The 24,449-nt window shown below is 34.1% G+C and overlaps 1 protein-coding gene and 1 pseudogene across 3 annotated transcripts; one reads left to right on the plus strand and one right to left on the minus strand.

The window, feature by feature from the left end:
- LOC149799187 (aldo-keto reductase family 1 member A1 pseudogene) lies at positions 1 to 12,791 on the minus strand (annotated as a pseudogene). Of its 2 annotated transcripts, none has more exons than XR_016421104.1 (2): positions 12,127 to 12,791; positions 1 to 2,101 (listed from the first exon to the last, which is right to left on the minus strand). The product of XR_016421104.1 is annotated as an aldo-keto reductase family 1 member A1 pseudogene, transcript variant X2 (transcript). The 2 variants fall into 2 exon arrangements; XR_016421103.1 differs by lacking the exon at positions 12,127 to 12,791 and adding an exon at positions 4,002 to 4,138.
- LOC149799188 (uncharacterized) lies at positions 4,197 to 24,261 on the plus strand. Its single transcript, XM_089958153.1, has 7 exons — positions 4,197 to 4,220; positions 4,641 to 4,728; positions 7,786 to 8,307; positions 12,800 to 12,931; positions 15,783 to 15,852; positions 22,840 to 22,887; positions 23,105 to 24,261. Exons 1-7 carry the CDS (start codon positions 4,197 to 4,199, stop codon positions 23,988 to 23,990), a joined length of 1,770 nt encoding a protein of 589 aa, XP_089814279.1. The 3' UTR covers positions 23,991 to 24,261.
- The last annotated feature ends 188 nt before the right edge of the window (positions 24,262 to 24,449 follow it).

The following is a 24,449-nucleotide window of genomic DNA, read 5'->3' on the forward strand; positions in this document are numbered from 1 at the left end:
TATAACACTGACTACTTTATTTTATTATTTATTCAAAGTCCGATCAAAATCCACAAATGTAAATGAGAGATACAATTCTTTGTAAACAAAAGTAAATGAAAATGATAGACACCCATATTATATAGCACCACGTTGTACTTAAAACCATGACTTGTGTAATTACCAAGATTCTGTGAACACGCACATCTAAAATCTTAGTTGCAATTACAAAAATCTTACCTGGTAGATACTGTTAGAGTGTACACTATTAGTCCTAGGTTGTGCCATGTATGTCAATATTTCAATGTCATATTTATGCAAGTTAAAAATAAATATATTTACTATTTAGATAGGTAGTACAAATTTACATTTAAAAATATTGCTGTTCAGTGTCACTTTGTCAGCAACATTTTGGGAAAATTTATTTTATCAGGCTTTTTTTATATAGAGAAACATCTCATTTGATCAAAAGGTTATACTATACAAACTTATCTGTCCATGGGGATTTCCTTTGCTGTTTGTTAGTAGGTTGCAGACTTTAAGGAATATGTATATAAACATAACAAAAACAAAAAAACACAACTATGTTATATGTCATGCATTAAGCTATTTGTTTAATATTCAACAAATATATATATATATACATCTAATTAGTTTTACTGCATAGTGGAGTTTAGACAGGGTATACACAATAATATTCAGATTACATGGTAAATATAAACTAGTTCTTAAATTAACACTTTACTATATAACACTTGTTTTTACCTGGTCAATTTATTGTCATGTAGATATATTAAAAAGAAAACTGTATGAGATGAGATATAAATGACCATAGTGAGTAATAATTGCAATATACTGTTTGTTCCTTTAGTCTCAATCCCATTTTTACAAAGAAGGCAGATTAAGGTTTACTGAAATAAAGTTATGGTACTGTGATTGTAGTTTGTCTACAACTGTTGGCCGCACGTCCTTTAATCTTGACTAGTGTGCACCCCTTGGATGCCATGCTTTGTCTTCCTTATTTATCAAGAAAATAATTATCTGTCTCTTTTAAATTCAGTATGCTCTCCAGAACTGAGAGATGATGGGAACAAAATATTTGTCACCCAAGAGATACTTGGTGCTCAACTTATAGCCTTCAGAAAACAAATTAAAATGGTTCATCTGCACAAAATTCTGGATGTGATCTAAATTCCATAAAAGGGAAAAATCTGATTCCCCTATTGAGTGACTTTAACTTTAGCATATCCTTTTCTTTCAAATAAAAGTTAAAGCAGTCTAAATTCTGCTTTAGTCTATCAGTTTTGTCTGTCTTAGGAATTACTGCAAAATCTCTTTGGATCAGAAAACGTAACAGTACTTGAGCTGGCTTCACAACATACTTGGATGCTATACTTTTCACAGTTTCATCCTCTAGTAAAGAAATTTGATTGTCTGGTGAAATATGATGCTCAGGTCTTGCTGGGGCTCCAAGAGGACTGTATGCTGTAAGAGTTATTCCCCTTGATTTGCAAAATTTTTCAAGTTCTACCTGCTGGAGATAGGCATGACATTCCAACTGAAGATTTGAAGGTGGGATTTCAGCTTTCTTAAGAATCTTATCTATTTGTTTAGCATTAAAATTTGACAAACCCAAGGATAACACTTTATTGCACTTTACCAGAGCTTCCATGCTCTTCCAAGTTTCATTCATATCTTGATGTGTAAATTCTAATCTTCCATCTGATCCAACTGGTTTGAGGTTTCCATCACCACGATTTTTTAGAGACCATGGATGGTGAATTAACAAAAGATCTATTGATCTCAATCGCAATTTTTCAAGTGACTCATTTACACAAGATTTAAGATCATTAGGTGCATGATAGGTATCTGGAATTTTTGTGGTGATGAATAGATCTTTCCTCTTTAGTTTATCACTTTTCATTAATAGTTGTAAAATATCACCAATGTCTTCATTATTACCATATGAGTAAGCTGTATCTATGTGCCGGTATCCATGAAAGACTGCATGATCAATAATTTCTTTTAAGTGATCTCCCTTTAGGAGATATGTTCCCATCCCCATCATTGGCATCAGTCGTCCAGAGTTAAGCTTCAACTGTTGTATGACTCCTGCCATTTTCTTAAAAAAAGGAAAATCCATTATTAACACAAGCTTAATCTAGAAGAGGATGATATGACTGATATTTTGTTATACATTGATTATCAAACAATATATTGAGTTCTCAGATTTCATTGACCAAAAAATTAGTAATATGAAAATAAAACTGCCCAAATTTAACCCTCTCAGGTCTATCATAGAACTACTCTAATAGCATGTCAAGTCTATCATAGAGCTACTCTAATAGCATGTCAAGTCTATCACAGAACTACTCTAATAGCATGTCAAGTCTATCATAGAGCTATTCTAATAGCATGTCAAGTCTATCATAGAGCTACTCTAATAGCATGTCAAGTCTATCATAGAACCACTCTAATAGCATGTCAAGACTATCATAGAACTACTCTAATAGCATGTCAAGTCTATCATAGAAACACTCTAATAGCATGTCAAGTCTATCATAGAGCTACTCTAATAGTATGTCAAGTATTAAAGAGCTGTACTAAATTAAGATATAGTGTGAGCTTCCTCTGAACTTTACCACCCCATATGTGATATTTTGACATTTATTTTGAGGCGTGAAAAATGTCAAAATGTCCATTATGGGATGTGAATGGTCAGAGAAAACACAGACTATTGAACACAATGTCACTGGATATAAAACTAATTCTACTCTCTGACAATTCAAAAAGAAAACAAAAATTACATTTATAACTTTACATATAAATCAGTTATAACAACAATTCAAAGAGACCATCTCAAAACGTGTGTGTGGATGTGATTAGGATTTTTAATGTACCTTTAAAAAATTTTCAGTCATATCGCTATGATGTCTGCAGTGTAGCAGTTTATACTGATGTCTAGCACTGGGGCATCATGCCGCAGACACATAGCATGATGTCCCACCCATTCACATTATCCTGACACCAGGCCGACCAGTCCTAACACTAACTTCTTAATGCTGAGCGCCAAGTGAAGCAGCTGTTAGTACCATTTTTGTAAGTCTTTGGTATGACTCGGCCGGGGTTCAAACCCACAACCTCTTGCTTCCGAGGCGGTTGCTCTAACCACTAGGCCACCGGAGCGGTCATCTCAAAACATAAAACAAAAAGCCGTGTTTCCATTTACCATCATTTGTGGTTCAGAGACCCCCAGATTTTTAATTTGACCCCCAGTTTTGATACCAAAGTTTATTTTTTACTCAGTCTGACCCTCAGTTTTGACACCATAGAGACTTTTGACACTCAGTTTTGCACCCCTAGGGGATAATTTGAAAAAGGAAATTTGAAATAAAAAAAAATTAAGAAATAAATGGTGATGCACTAAATACGGGTGCTAACTGCTTACAGTATTCATACACCCTCCCTTGTTTGTACCTCCTACCAACTTTTTAAATAAAGAATAGTATCAAAGATAAAAAATGACACAAAACTAACTCATTTCATTCATCAATTTAAAATTTCTAATCCTGATAATCACCAGGGGATCCCCAACATTTTCAACTCTAGATCATGTTTTGTATTTTTTAAGATTTGTTTTTAAGGTGATAACACATCTTTTAAAAAACATATCTGTTCTGACGCGATAACTCTTACCCCTACTTAGTTCCAGCAGAGTTATCTCTCTTAAACGTATTTGGAGTACGTACATGTAGTTGTGTTCTTGTTAAATTGACAATCTAAGATTGCTTCCTTTGACATTGTGTGCCACGCATGCTTAAGTAGATAGAAAATATATTTATTCCACGAAAACGTTAGCATTGAGGTGTATGGAAAAACAACTGTGATACAAACACTAGTACAGCTATGCCTCGTTATTCATTATGCATACATAAACTTTTGTAAGGTGGTAATAGGGAACAAAAAAATCAGCACAGCCATGCCATTATTTTCCCTTAATTATTAATTATGCATATATCAACCTGAAAGGTAGTAATTTAAAATTTCACTTCTGCTTAAAGTTCTCCACTGGATGATTTACCAGCGAGCATAAATTTTACTATAGGTCTTCACATTCGAAACCCCTTGTTTTTCTTTCATCTGATCCATTTGATTAAAGTTTCCGATGTATTTTAAAACCATTCCTGCCATTTGAATATTATGGGATTGCGGACTACATGCCAGATTTTCTTATCTCCAAAGTTAAAGAACTTGCAAAAACTAGGGCTCTGAGAAGTTGAAAAGCTCATGATAGCACATTTTATGAAGACTTTTGCTTAGTTCAAATTACTTTCAAGATACATATTAGAGTGACATTAACAAGCTATCATCTAATCAATGTAAAGTGTTTGAGTTTTGGAACTATTTTCTTAGTTTCTTCACATACATAAGTTTCTGCCAAGCTGGTAGGCGTATTGATAACGTTGATAAGGCGTGCAGCATTTCATCGTGCATTATTTCCGTTTGCCGGACGTAATTTGGCGAAGCGAGTCATTTTCAGATGCTTTCAGAAGAAAATGTTACATCTCAAAACATTGCGTGTAGATAAAATTTCATTATGGGTAAAATTGTAATAAGTTAGAAGCTGTTGCAATGATTTTCTGGGTAAATTGTTTCAGTAGGAATACAGCATAAAGGACACTGCACGCAATTGTGTATTTTTCGAAGAGGGGGTGGGGCTTATTGGTTTCGTAGGTGCTTGTGCCACAGGTACTTGATTCTGGGGTAAACTAATGTGTACACTCACTATATAACAGTGAGTGTACACATTAGTTTACCCCAGAATCAAGTGCCTGTGGCTTGTGCTAGGATATACGTTGCACCCAGCGTAGCTGGTGGAGGAAGGACCTGGGAAAACCATGGAAGGAACCACCTACCCACGGATGCTACGGGCAGTAATGGCTGCTGGAAAAGCGCGAGTTTTAAACTACTCGGAGGGTTGGGTGGGGGAGGGATCAGGTCAAAACGTACCCAAATTAAAACATCACCCACGCTTTAAATAATTACATAATTTTAGTGTATTGTGTTTCATATGACAGTCATTGGCCAGATGAGCAATAGAAATCGGCAGATGTATTGGAACTATCTGAACTTATGACTTAGCTCACATAAAGATATACACGCTTAAGTTAATCAGTATTGTTTCAATGTACTTATGCTGTGTTTTTCTGTGGAGAAAATTCTGCCAACTGATCTGAACCATGCTTGATGATTGCTTCAATAGCGTCTTTATTTACATTGCGTTCCATTTTTCCATTGCATATTTTAGTCATACCACCTTGAATCATCGGTGATACTTTACTTGTTTTTAAATACTATTGATTTTAAGGTGTATTATACAATATTCCCAAAGGGGAGTAGAGATCAGGGAAAGATGGAGAGAATTGGTTGTAATGTCGACTGTGGTGCCCCAATGACCTCTTGGGTCAAGGGATTGATGATGATGATTAATTTTAAGGAGTATTATACAGTATTTAGCTGCATTAAAATCCATGTATTCTTACAAGTGTTTGGATTAATCAGATCAGCTGAACGTGAAAAATTAGACACCAGCAATCCACCCAAATCCAATGTACATTGGGCAGAGATACCAATTATGATAAAAAAGTTCACTGGCCAGCGATGTGCTTACATAAGTTTGCATGGAAGCCCTATTATTACATTAATCAAATGCATCGCATATGGACAAGGGAACTGGAAATATGTGCTGTCTCACATGGAGAAAAAAAATCGCCTAAATCCAGTTAAATTTATTGTGGTTCTGTTTTTGGTATTTTCAGCATTTTTTTTATCATGAGCAGTTAATTGTCACGGTAACCGAGTATTACTGATGATTCAAGCTGGTATAACTTAAATATGCAATGAGGATTAAGGAATGCGATGGAAATAAAATACAAAATGTAAAAATGGAATGCAATGGAAATAAAATACAAAATGTAAAAATGGAATACAGTGGAAATAAAATACAAAATGTAAAAATGGAATGCAATGGAAATAAAATACAAAATGTAAAAATGGAATGCAATGCAAAGAAAGACCCAATGGAAATTATTTTTGTGCTTTTATTTTTTTTTATTGTAAAAAGTAAACTTTTAGACATCATATGTATATATATCTGTTGCTATTGCAAAATAGAAAATGGAATTAATTTTCAAAATAACCCTTATAATTCTATGAAACGTGTGCATTTGAGTAAGGGTTAAAACACATTAAGCAGTCAACAAGCGTGGTTCTGATCAGTTGACAGAATTTTCTCCACAGGAAAATACAATATAAATATATTCAAGCGATACTTCTAAACTAAACCTGTATTTCATAATATGCTTTGAAGCTAAATTATAATATACGAGTTTTGTTACATCTGCATATTTCCATTGCTCATCAGGCCAGTCACTGACTTGAGACACAATTCACTAAGATCATGTCATTATTTAAAGCAAGTGTGGGTCATGTTTTAGTTTGGGTACATTTTGACTTTAGTACGTTTTAGTCTGGGTACATTTTGACTTGGGTATGTTTCGGTTTGGGTACGTTTTTTTTTTTACTGTAAACCGGTGGGGAATATGGGTGTAAAGTTTGACTTGAATTGTTGGGAGAGGTGACGTCTCCATTTGGACAGAGTAGGGAGAAGTTAGAACTGAACAGAGAGAAGTATTAGACTTAAAATATAAGCTGTCTTGCTGCCTAAATAACAGAATTGTGTAGCCTTTTTCCTGGTTGACTGAGAAGAGAACGAGAGGCCAACTTATTAGGAATATCTCACACACACAGCAGCACATACAGACACTTTTCAAACAAATTAAAGTCATGTTGCTTTACTTGGACTTTACTTACTCTGATGTCTTTTTTATGTAATAAATTATAGACTGCTCTGGTAGCCTAGTGGTTTGTGTGTGTGTGATTTGGATTTTTAATGTAGATTTAACAATTTTTCAGTCATATTGCTATGATGTCTGCAGTGTGACAGTTTATAGTGATGTCTAGCACTGGGGCATCATGCCGCAGACATGTAGCATGATGTCCCACCCAGACACATTATCCTGACACCAGGCCAACCAGTCCTAACAATAACCTCTTAATGCTGAGCGCCAAGCGATAGCCTAGTGGTTTGAGGGTCCACCTTGGATGTGGGAGGTTGCAGGTTCTAACACTGGCTGAGTCATACCAGACACTTATACAATTGATACCAGCAGCTGCATTGCTTTGCGCCTAGCATTAAGAGGTAAGTTTTAGCACTAGTTGGCCTGTTGTCAGGAAAATGTGCCTGGGTTGGACTCCTGCTTCATGTCTGCAGCATGATTCCCTTAAGTGCTAGACATTACCATCACTGCCACACTGCATACATCATAGTGATGGAACTAAAACATTGTTAAAGCTACATTAAAAATCCTAAATACACACACTCTAATAAGTTAAAATTCTCACACAAGCAAATAGTCATGTTGTCGTTATGTTGACCTACATTTCTGCTGGCTGGAATGTGAGGGAAGCTGGGAATGCTGAAATTGGTTACAAGGATGACAAGTATCTTGAATGTAACGATTACAAATATACTAATTGAAAAAAGCGTTTAGCTTTGTTTCATTCAAGTTACTTATCACCCTTATAATTCCTCTACATTCATATACACTCCCCAGTTACTAGCAAAAGGTGAGAAATATCAGTTCCTGAAATTTGTTTCTTGTATTTTATGGGAAGCTATTAAGTGAATTGTAAAAAGCAAACTTGATTTATTACATTGTATGTACATTTTTTCTGTTGTTTCAGATTTTGAGCAGAAGTTGTTGGAGAAAGAAATCAATGAGCTTTATGAAAGAGAGATTTCCAAATTTTGCTGCTCAGAATCAGCTTCAGGGATTGTTTTTAGAAAAAAATTGAAGCGCTGTTTTTCTCATTCTTTGAATTCATCGCTGGATGAAGTGACGGCTTTGCAACAGACACAATTGAGACACAAATTAAATGCAAATGGCAGTAACAATGACCTTTCCTATTTGAATGAATCTGTTGGGGAAGCATGCATATTCAAAAACCGTCGATTGGAAACAAATGGAACTGTGCTAAACCACTCAGAAGCCCAAACAAATGTCTTGAACTTGACAGTACCACAAAGTATTCTCACTACAGAAATTACTGGTAGCAAGGACAGTGTGATTAATTCTTCCTCAGTTTGTCTACGACCAGAATTTTTAACAGCAAGTCAGAATATTGCAGACAAAACATACCCAAAAGAAGATAAAGATCATGGTGGTCAAAAAATACATCCTGCAAGACAGCTGTCAACAGAGCATGGTAATAAGAATGTACAAAGGGTGGGTTCGATATTTGCCTTGGCCAGCTCAGATCATATCCCTTGATGTGTCCTGGGTTAGGCAGATAGCTCCCATTTCCTCAGAATATATAGCCAATAAAGTGCTGAAAGTGTATTTAAAAACCAACTAACCATCAAACCAAGAAGTACCAGTCTTATCACGGGAAGTACAGCGCAGCCTGTCAATAAATGATACTCAGTGGACCACGAAATGCATTGTATATAAATAAGTGTCCTTTGTCTGTTTACATGGTAACTTAATAATTTTCATTATTAGAAGAGAATGAACCCATAAATATTGCCTTTCATCTGGTGGGTTCCACTGAGACAGTTTTCACTGTCCGTTATACTTTGAAAATGACAATACAAGTGACCAAAAATATTGGAAGTATTCTTGTAAGATAATTTTATAACACTTCAGGTTGTCTGCTTTTATAAAATCAGTGCTAAATGTGCAGTTAATTATGTCATCAAATGTATGTCACTTGTTACTTAGGTGTACCGTCATGAATGCGGGTAGAGGTTGGACATAAAATGGCATGGTTGTGTCTTCTGTCTTTCATTTAACAAAGAACAAGAAAATTTGTATATACAGTTATACTAATTGCATTAATAGTCCTACAAAAGAAAATCGTGAAGTAAATGAAAGGACCTTTTGACATCTTTAGAGATGTGCAAGACCATATGTAAATTGGCTGCACCAGCTCTCTGTTGTGGAAAATCGGTGTGATCTCAGTAAACTTCACCACAAGCATAACTATTGCTTTATTACTAGGAGGTATTCATGATCACACATGCATGCCCATTTCTTTATTATTTTATTAAAAAGGGCCCTTAGTGGTCTTAAGCGCTCGCTGTTAAGGATCACTGCCATCTCGCCACTGTCTGCGTGGGTTTGAGTCTAGGGTTCGGCAAGTGTGGGTATGTGAGAAAGCTTGCCAGTAGCATCTCATGGGTCAGTGGTTCTTTCTGGGGTTTTCAATGGTTCTTCCATGTATAGCCTATCTTGAGCTTAAACCCTACAACAACAACTTTATTAAGAGGAGTCCATGATCCCAAAAGCATGGCCATTTTTTTATTAATTTGCTAGTAGTCCATGATCTCACATGCATACTCATTTCATTATTACTTTGCTAATATGAGTCCATGATCTCATCAGCATATCCATTTCTTTATTAATTTGATAGGAGGAGTATATGATCTCACAAGCATACTCTTTTCTTTATTAATTTGCTGAGATGAGTCCATGATCTCAAGCAGGTGCAAATTTGATGAATTTTTAAATGCTCATTCAGGAATTATTTATAACGGCATGTAGAGATAGGGTTCCTTACCTATTACTTTTCTGTGTACCATATATGCTCACTTACTAGTCCTATACAACTGCAAAATGCATAAATCCAGATCTGCCACCACATAATGTGCTGGAATATCTGTGTCTATGCAGAATGTTAAGATTAATAGTGGAATAAATGACATAGATCGTGATCTGCCTGTACATTATGCAGTGACATACAAGTTTCTCTGTAATTTGTAGATAGATGCAACAGCGTGAGTATATATGGAAAATACCTTTTCTTGGGGATAGATATTCAATAAAGAGTAGCATAAGAAAATAGACACCAACTTAGAAGATAATTCTGAATGACATGTACCCTTAGTAATGTAAATTATCAGTCTGTACAATTGTTAAATACTCTATAATTTAACAAGCAATCATCCACAATGAGTTTGCACAGGTTCACAATATAGCCAAGAAACTTGGAATGCACAGTCGTGCATATTGCATCAGTATTTCAGAAGATAATAATTTGGTTTAAAATAAATCAGTTAAGCAGATGTAAAGCCAGACCCGAATTGTAGGAAGAAGTGACTTTTTCTTTTGGACAGTAGGGAGAAGTGAAATCAGAACAGGGAAAAGTGGCTGCAAAGCAAACAAATTACACACACACACACACACACACACACACACACACACACACATATATATATATATATTTGTTTGCTGGTGTGCACTGGTTCTCTTGTCCTCTATTTCTCATCTATATTTGCATTTTAACATTTGGTTTTAAGCAATACTTTATCTTCAGGTTGAAAATTTTGTGTTGTATATGTTATAAACATATTTTTTAAATGTATTCATACATGAAAGTGTGTTTAGATGGATAGAATTCAGAAAGAATTGCAGAAACTGTACATTGTAATTAATTAAACATTAGTGTCTATCCATTTAAACCATAATGGTCACTGATGAGTAATTTAAACTTTACAACTGCATTTTGTGGGAGTTAATTCTAAATGATCATTGATGATGAACTGAAGCATTACAGTATCTAAGTATAACTATGAAAGTATGGTGCAAGGCATCTGTTTTTAGAACTGGATTTTCTTCATGTGACCATTCCTATTCTACCCTAGTTAAAACAGTCCCTAGATAGGACTGAAAATTTATGATTTAAATATATGTATACTTTAATAATGTTGTGTATTTGTTTTGCTACTCTTTCTCATATTTTCACAAAAATGAGTGATTCAAGAAAACAATCTTGACGTCAAGTTACAACATTCTCAATTTCATAACTAGCATTGTCCCATACATTTCTGACTAAGAGAGTTTATTTTTAGGCTAAATCTTTTTATCACATTGTGGATGGCTACACTATGCTTTCTACAAAGTGTGCAGTGTCCTTAATATATGTGCACAGTTAATGAAGAAAACACTCTAATCAGGATGTACTTCCAGGACAGCAATGTCCACCATTATGATCCATTGGCAGGTTCACTTATGGTTTTAGATTGATTTTATGAAGTATAATTAAAGCACAGCAGAATCAATCTTCAAAATATACTTTTAAAAAGTGCTTTCACTGATTCTATTCTTAAAACACATGTTATTTACATATAGAGGATTTATTTTCAAAATGCAAGTATTAAGTTTTTGTTGTCAGGCATTGCAGACATAAGGGAGTGTTGTCTTAATGGTAATCTTCCAAGGCAACATACAATCCACTTCACTAACTACTTGGCTGGATTGATGGAAGATTTCAAATGCCATAAACTAGTGTAACTCAGCATAGTTGTTAAAAAAAAATGACGGGGCAAAGTCATTTTCACTTTCCTGATAGAAGAAGATAAAAGTTTATATTTTTTGGTGACTTAATCACCCACACATTGCAGCATGCTTGATCCCTGCTTAAGTTTAACAAAATTCTCAATAATAGGATGTAAAATTAGAATTTTTTCTTTAGAAACTTAATTACACAAATTTAACTTTGATTTTGGTTGATTTGAAAGTAAATGTTTGCTGTTTAAAGATTTCTGTTAAAGATTTAAAGGAAGTAAACAAATAATATAATGCTAGGTGTCATCCATAATGTATTCATTCTATAAATACTTAATTGTCTGTTTCTTTCTATATATTTGTCAAGGGACTGAAATTTTACAGATGAATATGTATGATTTACCATGAATGCCATATCTTAAATTTCAGAGGCTGTATCTTTAAAACTTGAATTGTGTTCAGTCCAAAACCTGGAATGATATGCATACATGGTGGAATAGTGTTTAAAAGTTCCATATTTTTTAAAATTGATGTGCCCATATTTTTTCTATGAGGTTAAAGGGTACGGCATGTGTCAGGTTCAAGCAATACTTTTTTCCCATGTAGGGAAGCCACCAATATTTCATGAAAATTTTGTTAAAGGCAAATTATTGACAAAATCTTAATTAATTTGCAGCAGGGTGACCTGAATTTAGTTCATTTATTATTGTACAAAAATTAAGTATCTTGGGGAAATTACCTGTACTGTGTGGTTGCACTTTGTTTATGCTGCACAAAGACGCCTCAGAGTCCTCACTTGCCACTTGACTGAAAGAGCAACATGCATCAAGGGCAGTCTCCAAAGTTATTGACTATATGCCAATAAAAAATAAAAAATTATTTTGTTATGAATGGTGGCAATTTAGTTACAGTTAAAAAGTATTCATAAATCTAAGTCCTTTAATTGTTGCTTGAACAAAAATTGCTTTAAAAGTATATCTTCCACGTTGAGGTTGTGAAATCTAAGGGATTAGTGAGGATTTAAGCCCAGATAAGCAGTGTTACTACCGCTATGTGCAATAGGCTTTTTTCTTTTCTTTAAGAAACGCTATTAACAAAGGCACTTATGGCCTGTACCACGGACAGGCTTTCATCAAGTTACAGGTTAAATAAGATGAACATTATCAGTATTAACCATATTAGAAATAACTCAGAATGACAGTGTTTGGATACAAGTGTGTCTTGATTGAAACTATTGGCTGAAGCAAATTCCTACAACAACAACAAGCCTATGTACATGTATAGTTCCATCTAAGGCAAAATATAAAGTGTATCAAACATAAATGTCTACAAAATCAAAATGATGGTCCAAGCAATCTAATGTAGGATTGGTTTGTTGTGTATAAACATTTATTAGATTTCATTGCTTGTAGCTTTGCCACTTTTTGAGGCAACACATCCCAAGAGACACAAATGTGAGATGAAGAAATCATCATACCTTGCAGGGCAGACAACTGTAGATGTAGATGAAGAGAGTACAGATGGTTATGAATCTGGCATAACAGGTATAAACATATTTTTTTTAAATATGTTTTAGTTTTTTGTACATATTGCATAGGGATTTTAAAATGTATGTTATGTGTATGTCATTTGGTGCAAGGGCTTGTGATATCACATGCGATTGCATACCAGGCCAAGCACCAGTGAGTTTAATCCATCTGGTGTCCACATGTGAAGTTGCTTACATATTTTGACTGCTTGTTTTAATGGAATGCATACACAGGGTTTGCATGGTCATTAAAGGTCACTGAAAGTCATATACAAATGAACACATGAATTTAAGGCCTTGAAAGTCATTGATATTTCACCTAGGTCATTGAAATCATTTTGTTCATGACATAATTCGCCACACAGCCAATTTCATTTTTCAAAATCTGTGCCTTAAAAAAAACTGCAGTACTCTCTCATAATCAATGTTATTTTCAAAGTTTAAGGGTAAAAGTGCAGAAAACCCTTTTCATAGTATAACTTGTGTACATTTTATTGTACTATACAATGCCATGTTGATTTTCTAGAATAATCTGGAAAGAATTATGACATGCAGGTCATAATGTTCCAGCATTCTTCATCATACATGTCCAATATAAATTGTGTGGCATTTGTTCGTAATCTCTTTTCAAATTTTATATTTATTACTGCTTTCATTAACTTCTTCAAAGTGGGTTTTGGAAATAGTATGGAAATAAAAGGGAAACTATTGCAAATTATTAACCAGCACATAAAACACTTTTATGAAATATCATTTATTGAGAAAGAACATCAAAGTTACAGCTGGATGCAGAAAAGTATGTAAATGTAAACTGTAGCTAAGCAATTTTTTGTAATGTAAATCAATGAAATTTTAAAACCTCATTTTTCTACATTATGTGCATTCATCTTTATGTAACCCTTTGGTAGGCCACAGATAAATATTGCAAGAAATGGTACCACTATAGAGTTTGTACAGGTAAAGGAAAGAAATTGACATTTGTCATGGTTATGTTTATGCTGTCCGGGCTTCTCACATCTGTTTGTTTAGTGTGTCAACTTGTGGAAAGAATACAGTAGAATCCATGAGGAGTGCTATAAAACCCACTTTGGCTGCAATAAATTATGTGACAGACTTCCACTAGATTGAGTGGATTGCCACTAGAAGGGGTGGAGAATCCACCAGACTAAGTGGACTTCCACTACTTAGAGTGGGCACTTAATCACCAGCCCTGATGTCTATGTCCACTGAATTGAGTGGTCAATCCATAAAACATGATATACTCTAAGACCATAAAGTCATAACAGCATTTTACTCATTGATCTTTTCCTTTTGCCATCAATCCGTGTTACGGCTGCAGAGACTTAAACTCCGCAACAAAAAATAGCAAAAAAAAACAGTTTTGCATAATTAATAATAATTATTTATTTCTCAAAATACAGGAGTGAAAGAATCCCTAAATTTGGTGTGAATTTATATTTATATATACGGTCCAATATTGCCAGGTGTTGACTCATGTAAGTTTCATTCGTGGGAATGGAGATCCTATTTTGCTTGTCGAGAAAATTTATACAGCATTCAGTGATCATTCTTGGGATTTAGGAAGCAATTCACTACAAGCTTTGTGAAGCTAGCCATAAGGGGGGGGGGGGGCTGCTGAGAGACTACTGGTGTCACCTGTCAGCACTGTAGACTGTGAATGTGGATTCAGTAAGATGAACCTCATAAAAACTGACATCAGAAATAAACTCTGCATCTCATCTCTCGAGAATTTAATGAGAATCAGCATGTACAGATGTGAAAAATTAGACTTTGAAACTGCATTCAACAAGTGGGCAACCCTAAAATCGCGACGGATCTTCATGTAACACTTTGTAACATTTTGTTAATGCTTTTGTTGTAATTAGAGTATTAACTAACCCATCTTTTGTAATTTTCATTGCCTGTTACATTAATAGACTAAATTAACACTTGAAAAAATGTACACTACTTGTTCTGGCGACACTTTTTGAAAATTGGCGACAAAATATTGAGGTTGGCGATTTTTTTGGCGACAGCTTTTTAAAAGTCAGGACCATCCCTGAGTATAATGAAGACTAAAGGCTTTTCTTTGCCCTAATTCATGTTTCATTTGCTTGCTTGCTTGAAAGAGATTTATACATGTATAGAATTTATAATCTTCAGGTGATTCAATTGTGCCTTGTATTCTGAATTGTATTATAGATATCTAAGGATTTGGTTGTAGCAGGTATATAATCTTTGTTGAAATAAGACTGACATTTTAAATATTTTTTTTGAGATATGGAAGCTAAGTTTTACTTTATATTGACTGTTTTTGTTCGGTTTGCTACATCATGGTAAATATCAGTAATTATTTTAATGCATTAATTGAGTTTGTTATAGTTGATATATTTTAAAATTGCATCCACATGTTGAGGTAATATAAACTTGATATTTTGGTTATAAGAAGGCATTACTTTGTTCAATTTATATTTATCTACTTCTTTGCCTGACTGCTTGGGTGGCCTACTGGTCAGAGCATACACCTCGGTTATGGGAGGTCATGGGTTCAAACCCTGGCTGAGTCATACCAAAAGACTTATAAAAATGGTAGTAACAGATACCACGCTAGGCACTTAGCATTTATAGGTTAGTATTAGGACTGGTCTTAAAGTCACTTAAAGCCCATGTATTCAAGCGAAAATATAATTGCATATGTGTAGATCATCATTTATGTAATAATAATAAGAATAATATGCATCTTGCATTTTGATACAATATTCTGTGAATTGTATTGTAAAACAGAATTGATATTTTTACTTTATTATCTGATATGGATCCACATAGTATATAATTGCAATAATTATCTACTTGTTTCTAATTTTCAGCCAGAGACAGGAATTTATCTAGAGGATTTTTGGACACGTCTAGAGATAAAGACACCAGTCAAAATTTAAGGTGAGTAAGCTTTATTCTGGATCTTTAGTTTGCAGCCTGGTTCATTGTGCTCCAGCCAAAACTCATTTTATTGCATGAATAATTTTGTTCATGGTTCATATTTGCAGCCTGGTTCTTTGTGTTCATCCAGAACTCCATTTATTGAATTAATGAGCTTTACTCAGGGTCAGTAATTTGCAGACTGGTTGTCTGTGTTCCTGCCAAAACTCACTTTTATTGAGTGGAATAGAAAGTATATTTTTTTTTCAACCAAAAAGCATGGTCCATACAATCTTGAAAGAAGCCATGATTTAATGGGTTGCTCTGAATTCTAACAGTTTTGTTTAGTCCTAAAATTAGTTGAAAAATCCTAACACATTTTAGAAATGGAAGTTTTTGTTTGTTACATATTGTTGAAAAATAATGAATAAATAAATAAAATTGCAAATAATTGGGCAAATTGTTAATAAAGTAACATATGGAGTAAGGTTAAATTTCTATAAGATGAATACTCCTTGCAAACATTTTTGAAGTCCTTGAAAATTTTTAAAAAGTCCATGCAAAAAGATACCTAAGGACTGTATAACCATGTAAAGGCTTGTTTTTGTGACAGATAATGTTTCACAGACATTTTGTGATACCCTCCTATTGGAAGAAGATGGTAGGGATGAAGCAATAGCCATTGGTACATTGGTCTCTCTCTAAATGTTTAATTTCTGGAGCATAACACACAAAATATTCAAGATATTTCATTCAAGCGTTGTTTTGTGTTGCCCTTTGATACCTAGAATTCTCCACATTCAAAAGTTACCATGGAAACAAATTATATCATAAAGTACTATGTAGGTTAAGAGTTTTGGACTAGAAATAGTATACACATTGAGAGTTATGACCCATCATGTACTTTCAGTTGGATCTGGGGAAATATGTCATTCATATCCCGATGACACTTGTTGATATTTATGGAGAATAATTCGGTTTTGTCTCTCTTATATTATCAGATAGTGAGATATTGGTATTGATCTTCTGGAGTTGAAGCTGTGATTTCAATGCCAAGAATGCGTGTTTAAGTTGTGTTCATGTTTTTTACAAGTCAGATACATTATGTTACATCAGAGATACAGTGTGTTGTATCAGAAATACATTGTGTTACATCTGAAGACAGTAGCCTGAGAGTTGTGTCCTGCTAACAATTTTCTCACATTACTAAGTGTGTTTAATCGTGTTGTCCAGTGTAGAACAATGATAGGGAATATTTCTGTTTTTCATGGTATGATTGGTCTCTTTCATCACATGACCTTGCAGTGACCATAATGAACACAAAGGAGCAAGAACTGCCTGATTTCTCTCATCAGTTGAACATTATTTTGTAATAATTGAGATAAAATTTCATTGCAACAAATTTACATCTAGACTTTGAGCACAAGTATAAAAAACCTGTCAAAATCAATCACTTGCACTCAACATTAAAGGAAGCAGACAACATGCAGCAACACTAAGCTAGTTGGTTATTAAGCAGACATGATTTTTCTGTTTTAAAGCAGAATTCTGCTTTTCTCCTGACTTGAATTAGATTTTTTTGATATAGTCCATCTTTTTATATCATCTCTGATCCTGTTTTTTAAAATCAGTCTTTCTGGTCCCATTCCGCAACAACCCTTGTAAATTATTCATTCCATATATTAGTTAGTTCATGACTCTCGTAAAGAGTATTCTGATTGGTCAAAGGTTTAAATTCATCCAATGATTCTTCATGTAATGGAAACTGATGGCAATGGAAAGAAAAAGCATGCTTACAAAATATGGCATTTTGAGTTGTTGAGAGAGACCATGACATAAAAAGTTTAGATAAAGGTTTAAAAAACTTATGGAAATGGAAATGGCTGGAGCAGAAATTTAGTTGGTCAGTTTATAAGAAAATTGAACACTATTTTGTGACCTCTGCAAGAAAGATCTGAATTACGGTAATCGCTGTTGGAAGAGATTGGAACGACACCTACAGAAGAAGCTGCATACAGAAAAATTGAAGCTCTTAAGGCATCTGGTAAAAGTGCAGTTAATTACTATTAGAAGAAAGATTTCTTGCATGAGAGAACAGATGTATCCCTCTGTTGGAATATGTGCACTTCATGTCGCCAATACAAGCATCACCTTGAAAAGAAAAGGAAAAGAAATGATTGCACATTGAGCCAAAATAAATTAAGTGGTGACAAAAAGGAAGACTAAACAAATCTTTGCCAAAGCTGCGAAAAGGGCTCGACTGGCATATCAACAGGTTGTGTCCATTGGAGATGTACATGGGTGTTTATTTTACAGATTTGTTATGGAAAGAGAGAAGTATATTTGCTGCAAAAATTGACAAATTATTGTTACTTAATTATGATGTGAACACTGACATGCACATGAAATAACTTCAGCATCAAACAGTATTGGAGAACAAATTCATGTGACAATAAATGTTGTGAAATTATTGAAGTAAAGTTGAACAGTCTTGGTAAGTTTATTAGTTTTTCAAATGATTGTTTTGGTTTATTTTATTATCATAATTGCACCAGGAACAGTTTTTTATGAGTGTAAAATGCATTTTTGGCCAGTGGGCCAAAGCTGGACCCCGGATCAAGGGCACTGCCCCTCAAGACCCCACTGGGGGAGGACCCCCAAACCCGCCTTACAATTTTTTCAGCTTTTTCTATGGTAGATCAAAATCATGTCTGATTAAAGTACATGTGTAAAATCTCTTCCTTAAAACACTGTTCATAAAGTTCAAGTTAGATCCCAGTTGCTTTGGACAGATGCTAACTGAACTAAAAAACAATGTAATCACTCCTTTTGTTTTGAGCCTGCATCATGTACGAATCAACTTTAATAACTAGACTTCACTTAGAAACTTCATCAATCAAGCCAGTTCATACCTAGTGTTTTGTTTGTAATTGTGCTCCAAGCAGTAGTCTGAGTATTATACAGTCATGTTATTTCTTGAGGGGATTAAGCATGCATGGATAAAATGAGACATGCTTACATGACAATTTGCTTTTTTTTTTAAAAAAACTGGTTCACTTGAAAGCAGATTTGGTTTTAATAAGTATTAAATCTCGTTTTTTGTATACTATTATCAATTATTATTCTTCCTGTCATTATCATGAATACTGGTGATGAATAGATTATACTTTATTTTTCTCCCTGTCCTTACTTATGTCACAACATATCAATTTAAGGCAGTGAATAGAAATTACAGCTGCCAGATACAATATTGATACATGTGCATTGAAACTGTATAAAATGCATTCTGATTCTTTCTTCAATAGGGTTGAAATTAAACAGTCTCATGGAAACATTGATATTTTATTGCCATATTACAGAAATGGTGTTGATTTGTCTACTAACTTCATTGATCTTCTGGAATCAAACATGATATGAAAATGGGAGAAAGGTTTCCTAATCATATTCGGCTAAGGTTTTGTTGGGTCTTTAAATTTGGCTTGATGGCAGTAACAAAATCAACAAAAATTGGTATTCTATAAAATAAGTGATACTACATTAGTGATATCTCAGTTCATTTTTCTTTTGTGTAAATATACAGTTCACTGTTTCTAATCATTTCATCAGCTGTTGATGTACTGAGACACTGCATTGGACAGTGCACTTTGAATGTTAGCTCATTGAAAGAGCAAGATTGTGTACTTGAATAATGAACTTTTTGAATGATAATCCAGTGAAAGAGTAATATTGTATAAATGAATAGTGAATGATAATCCAATGCAAGAGCAATATTGTATGCTTGAATAGTGAACTTGGAATGATAATCCATTGAAAGAGAGATATTGTATACTTGAATAATGAATTTGGAATGATAAGTCAATGAAAGAGAGATATTTTATACTTGAATAGTAAACTTGGAATGATAAGCCAATGAAAGAGCAATATTGTATACTTGAATAGTAAACTTGGAATGATAACCCAATGAACTAGCAATATTGTATACTTGAATAGTAAACTTGGAATGATAACCCAATGAACTAGCAATATTGTATACTTGAATAGTGAACTTGGAATGATAACCCAATGAACTAGCAATATTGTATACTTGAATAGTGAACTTGGAATGATAACCCAATGAACTAGCAATATTGTATACTTGAATAGTGAACTTGGAATGATAACCCAATGAACTAGCAATATTGTATACTTGAATAGTGAACTTGGAATGATAACCCAATGAACTAGCAATATTGTATACTTGAATAGTGAACTTGGAATGATAACCCAATGAACTAGCAATATTGTATACTTGAATAGTGAACTTGGAATTATAACCCAATGAACTAGCAATATTGTATACTTGCTAGGCAACAGAAGATGCAGATTATCATTTAAACTTACCTTAGTAATTCATTAAAAATAGACTGGTGATAACTGGGGCTATTTCTTGAAGAGAGAGAGACATACCATTTTAAGCTTTCAGTTAGATTAAAACCATTGTGTAAGTTGCAGTTTGATTGGCAGAACACCTTATAAATATATGCATAGGTAGATAGATAAATAGATCTGTTGATCACTACTAGTACACGTGTTTATAGTTTGGTTGATCACTACTAGTACAAGTGTTTATAGTTTGGCAGAAAAATGATTTATTTTTTTGCCAGTTATTAAATTCATTGATTAGGGAAGTATTGCAATATCTCCACAAAAGGATAATAGTTCATTTATTTGGGGAAGGGGTCTTATTGTTTTTGCTAACATTAATTGTTTATTGATTTGGGAAGGGGTCTCCATGTTTCCATAATAGCAACCACAAAGTGAAAGTTTTGGTTTGAGTCACTTTTGTTTTCTAAAGGTTCTAAAATTTCACTTAAAATGAGATGGAATTCTGCCCCCATAGTTCTTAGGTTATATTGTAATACTGCATACTTTCCATTTCATTAATATAATGATCCTTATTTCTTTTAATATTTATGCTGTGCTTACACTAATTTTGTTATTAGTATAATCTTATTTCTGTTAATATTTAAGCTGTAAAAGTGTTTGCCCTAATTTTGTATTAATTTATCATAATTTTCACCTTTCTTCCAGGCTAACTAAAGTTTGGAAGGAGGCAAATGATTTGCTCAGAAAGCTATCTGATTTAAACTGTTCCTTGAAATAATGAAGATGTTAGGTTTAAATGACATTCAGATGTTCAGTTTAGAATTAAATGGTGCAGCCTCATTATTCTGTCAAGAAAGTTGCCCGTAATTCTGTTATTTTCGTTAGTGCTCCAAAAGCAGTGAGTTAATACATTCGACAAACTGCATTAGTGACTAATCTAATATTTGCATGTGGTGCACTAATCGATTTGAGAGTGAATTAGGAGGTTCAAACCGATTTATTTAACCACATTTGAGAAGATAAAGCATGCATTAGATAAAAATGAGACTGGTAAATATTGGTGATCAGCTGGGGTGCTGGAATGCTTTGAAGGGCGAACTTGGGCTGAAGACAGTCTGGCAGCATGGTGTTGGCTTATGGTTATAAAGGTGATGTCATCAAATAATGTGTTCCTGCTTTTGACTGAAATTGGTTGACCCATGGCTGCCGCCAATCAACATTGGATTAATTTGTACACATGTGAAAATGGCTGGGTTTCTCAGTTTAAGGGAGAAATTACTCCACTCCATAGCCACAATTGTATATACTTAAGTAAGCGGTCAACAGTATCACAAAAAATGGCCAGATGGTATATTTTGTCACCAGGAAGGGAAAAATAATCGCAATTTGTGACGTTGATCCCTGAATAAACTTTTTGGACATTATTTTTTTTGTACTTGTAAGAAGAAAAAAACTATTTTGTGTATGAGAAAAAATACATGCATTAAGAAATTTCAGGAGCCATGCCATGAATGTCTTGTATATTCAAATTCATACATGATCTCTTCCCCTAAAATGATAATAAACTTTGACATATTATTGTTGTACTTTAAATAAAGAAATGTTTTCCCTTTGTATGAGAAAAACACATGTATATAAAATTTCAGGAGCCATGCCACAATTGTTACATCTGAATTTGTGTTATAAAGGAGCTTCTATGGCAGGGTTACACTGTATTTTAAAAGTGTTAAATAAACAACTTTTGTTATTAATATAATGAACTTATTTCTGTTAATATTTCTCCTATAAAATTGTTAACACTAATTTTGTTGTTGTTGTTGTTGTTCTAGGGTTTAATGCCATTTTTCAGCACAAGATAGGCTATACATGGCGGCCAGTATAACTGGTGGAGGAAGAACCCTGGAAAACCCAGGGAAGAACAACTGACCCACGAGAAGCTACTGGCAGGCTTTCCCACATACCCACACTAGCCGAGCCTTGGACTCGAACCCACACAGACAGAGGTGAGATGGCAGTGATCCGGAACAGTGAGCGCTTTAGACCACTCGGCCACTCGGGGCCCCACTAATTTTGTTTCAACATTTATACTTGAATATACATTTACATGTGAAAACTGTTACTAGCTGTTAGATATGAGAGAACTCATTCATTGAAAGGCCAGTTGATTATTTAGTTGTATAGAATCCGACATAGATGGTCTGTAAATGTAATTTCCTTTGATTTACACTGACATTTTGAGTCTCGGGCTCGGCAAATGTGGATATGTGAGAAAGCTTGCTGGTAGCTTCTCATGGGTCGGTGGTTCTTTCCGGGGTTTTCCCGGGTTCTTCCTCCACCATTAATACTGGCCGCCATGTATAGCCTATCTTGTGCTAAAAAATTGCGTTAAACCCTGTGACAACAACAACACTGACATTTTATTACAGACAAATGGCTTCAAACTGATATAAACTGTAACTTTGTCTAAATGTAAAGACTTCTGATTATGCTGTTGTATACACTGGATATAATCTGTGCTATTGTATACACTGGATATAATCTGTGCTAGTCTGATTATGCTATTTTATACACTGGATATAATCTGTGCTAGTGCATGTGATTTTTTTTCTTCATGTATGATATATGGGCTTCATCTATTTCCAGACCATTGACCAAACTCATAACTGGGATCTGCCACCTGGCTATGTTAGAGTAAGTTTCACTTTGATAGGATTGTTTTCAGTGTAAAAACTGAAATTTGGGACTAAATATTTGTTTTGATTCATAGTTCTTTGAATACATTTTATTGAAATTAAAGAAGGAAAAATTCAGTGCTTGAAAAATATTTTGATATTTAAAACATTTCTGTTCAGTGAGGACTTGATACAGAAATGTGAAAAGTTTCATAAATATTATTTGTCTGTTTCAGAAACAGAAGGAAGTCTTGTAAGCAGGATCGAAAACGGAAAGCAAGCACCGATGATAACAAAGTCTGCAGATCAGGTAAAGTTCAGGATTCTAACAATAATTCAAGACTTCAGCAGATGCTGCCTGATGATAATGTAGATATAAGTAAGAATTGTAATGTTCAAAGAAAGAAATTTTCAAAGAGGAAAAGGCCATTTTTGAAAAGAAAAATCACAGATAGGAAAACTTTGACTAAAGAAGATGCCACAATAAATAATGAAAATTTAAAAGACAGAAAGTGTGCTTGTGAAATACATTCAAACAGTAGGACAAAAGGTCTATGTAGAAAGCAATCATGTCATCAGCTAAGCACAGGGAAAGGAAATTGTGCTCAGATTTCTGTATTAACTTGTCCAGGAAATAATAGTAACAATCATAACACAGTGATTGGGAAGAGGCATGATAATGTCAAGAAATGGCTTAGAAATCTGAAAGATTCAAGTAGTTACCAACTCTCCCATACAGCAGTCAGATCTCAACATATCATGGATAAAAATTATGTTTCTCACACTAATGCTGGAGAGACCAAATCTTGTCAATGTAGCAGTCAGGGTTTAAATTCTGAGAGTGAAAATTGTTTTGGACAAGTTTCTTTATCTGTCAATAGTCCTAGTGACAAACCTTGTGCTGCAAACAAAGTAGAAATGGATTTATCTCATCTGAGAGAGACACATGCAACAGATATTAGTGAAATGGAAAATTTCATACCAACAGCAAATATGAGATGGATTAATAAAGACTCACCTTGTCTCCGTAACAGACATACATCGCTGGTAGGACTGGGATCAATATATCAGAGGCAGCAGTTACGGTGGGATTATATTGTGTCAGAGTTCTGCAATCCCTGATTCCCGTTCCAGATCCAGTATGTGATTGAACAAGATAGAATTCCGTGTTCCACCAACACAATAAAAATGCATCAGTTGAATTTTTCATATCTTTGATAATTATATATTTGAAATTACATTATTTGATTTTGTATTTTGTGACAGAAATTCACGAACTATGAGAATGCCATTTGATTGTTAGTTTGTCTTGAAATTTTCATTGTCTTGTTGATAAATGTATGAAAGCCTTCAGGAAATTAATTATTTAAATAAAGGCATGATGCGAAATTGATTGCCTTATCATGTTCATGTCCTTTAGGTCTGTTATGATTCATAACAAATGACCTTGATCTGTACCAGGACTACTAATTGGTAATACACTTAGACTGTGTCATAACAGAGGGCCTTGACACCACATACCTTAGACTAATAACTGGCAAATCATTAGGAGTGTGTCATAACAAATGACCTTGATATATA

This window comes from Sinohyriopsis cumingii, chromosome 5, assembly GCF_028554795.1.
Source record: "Sinohyriopsis cumingii isolate HCF-2022 chromosome 5, ASM2855479v2, whole genome shotgun sequence".
In the NCBI taxonomy this organism is placed as follows: domain Eukaryota; kingdom Metazoa; phylum Mollusca; class Bivalvia; order Unionida; family Unionidae; genus Sinohyriopsis; species Sinohyriopsis cumingii.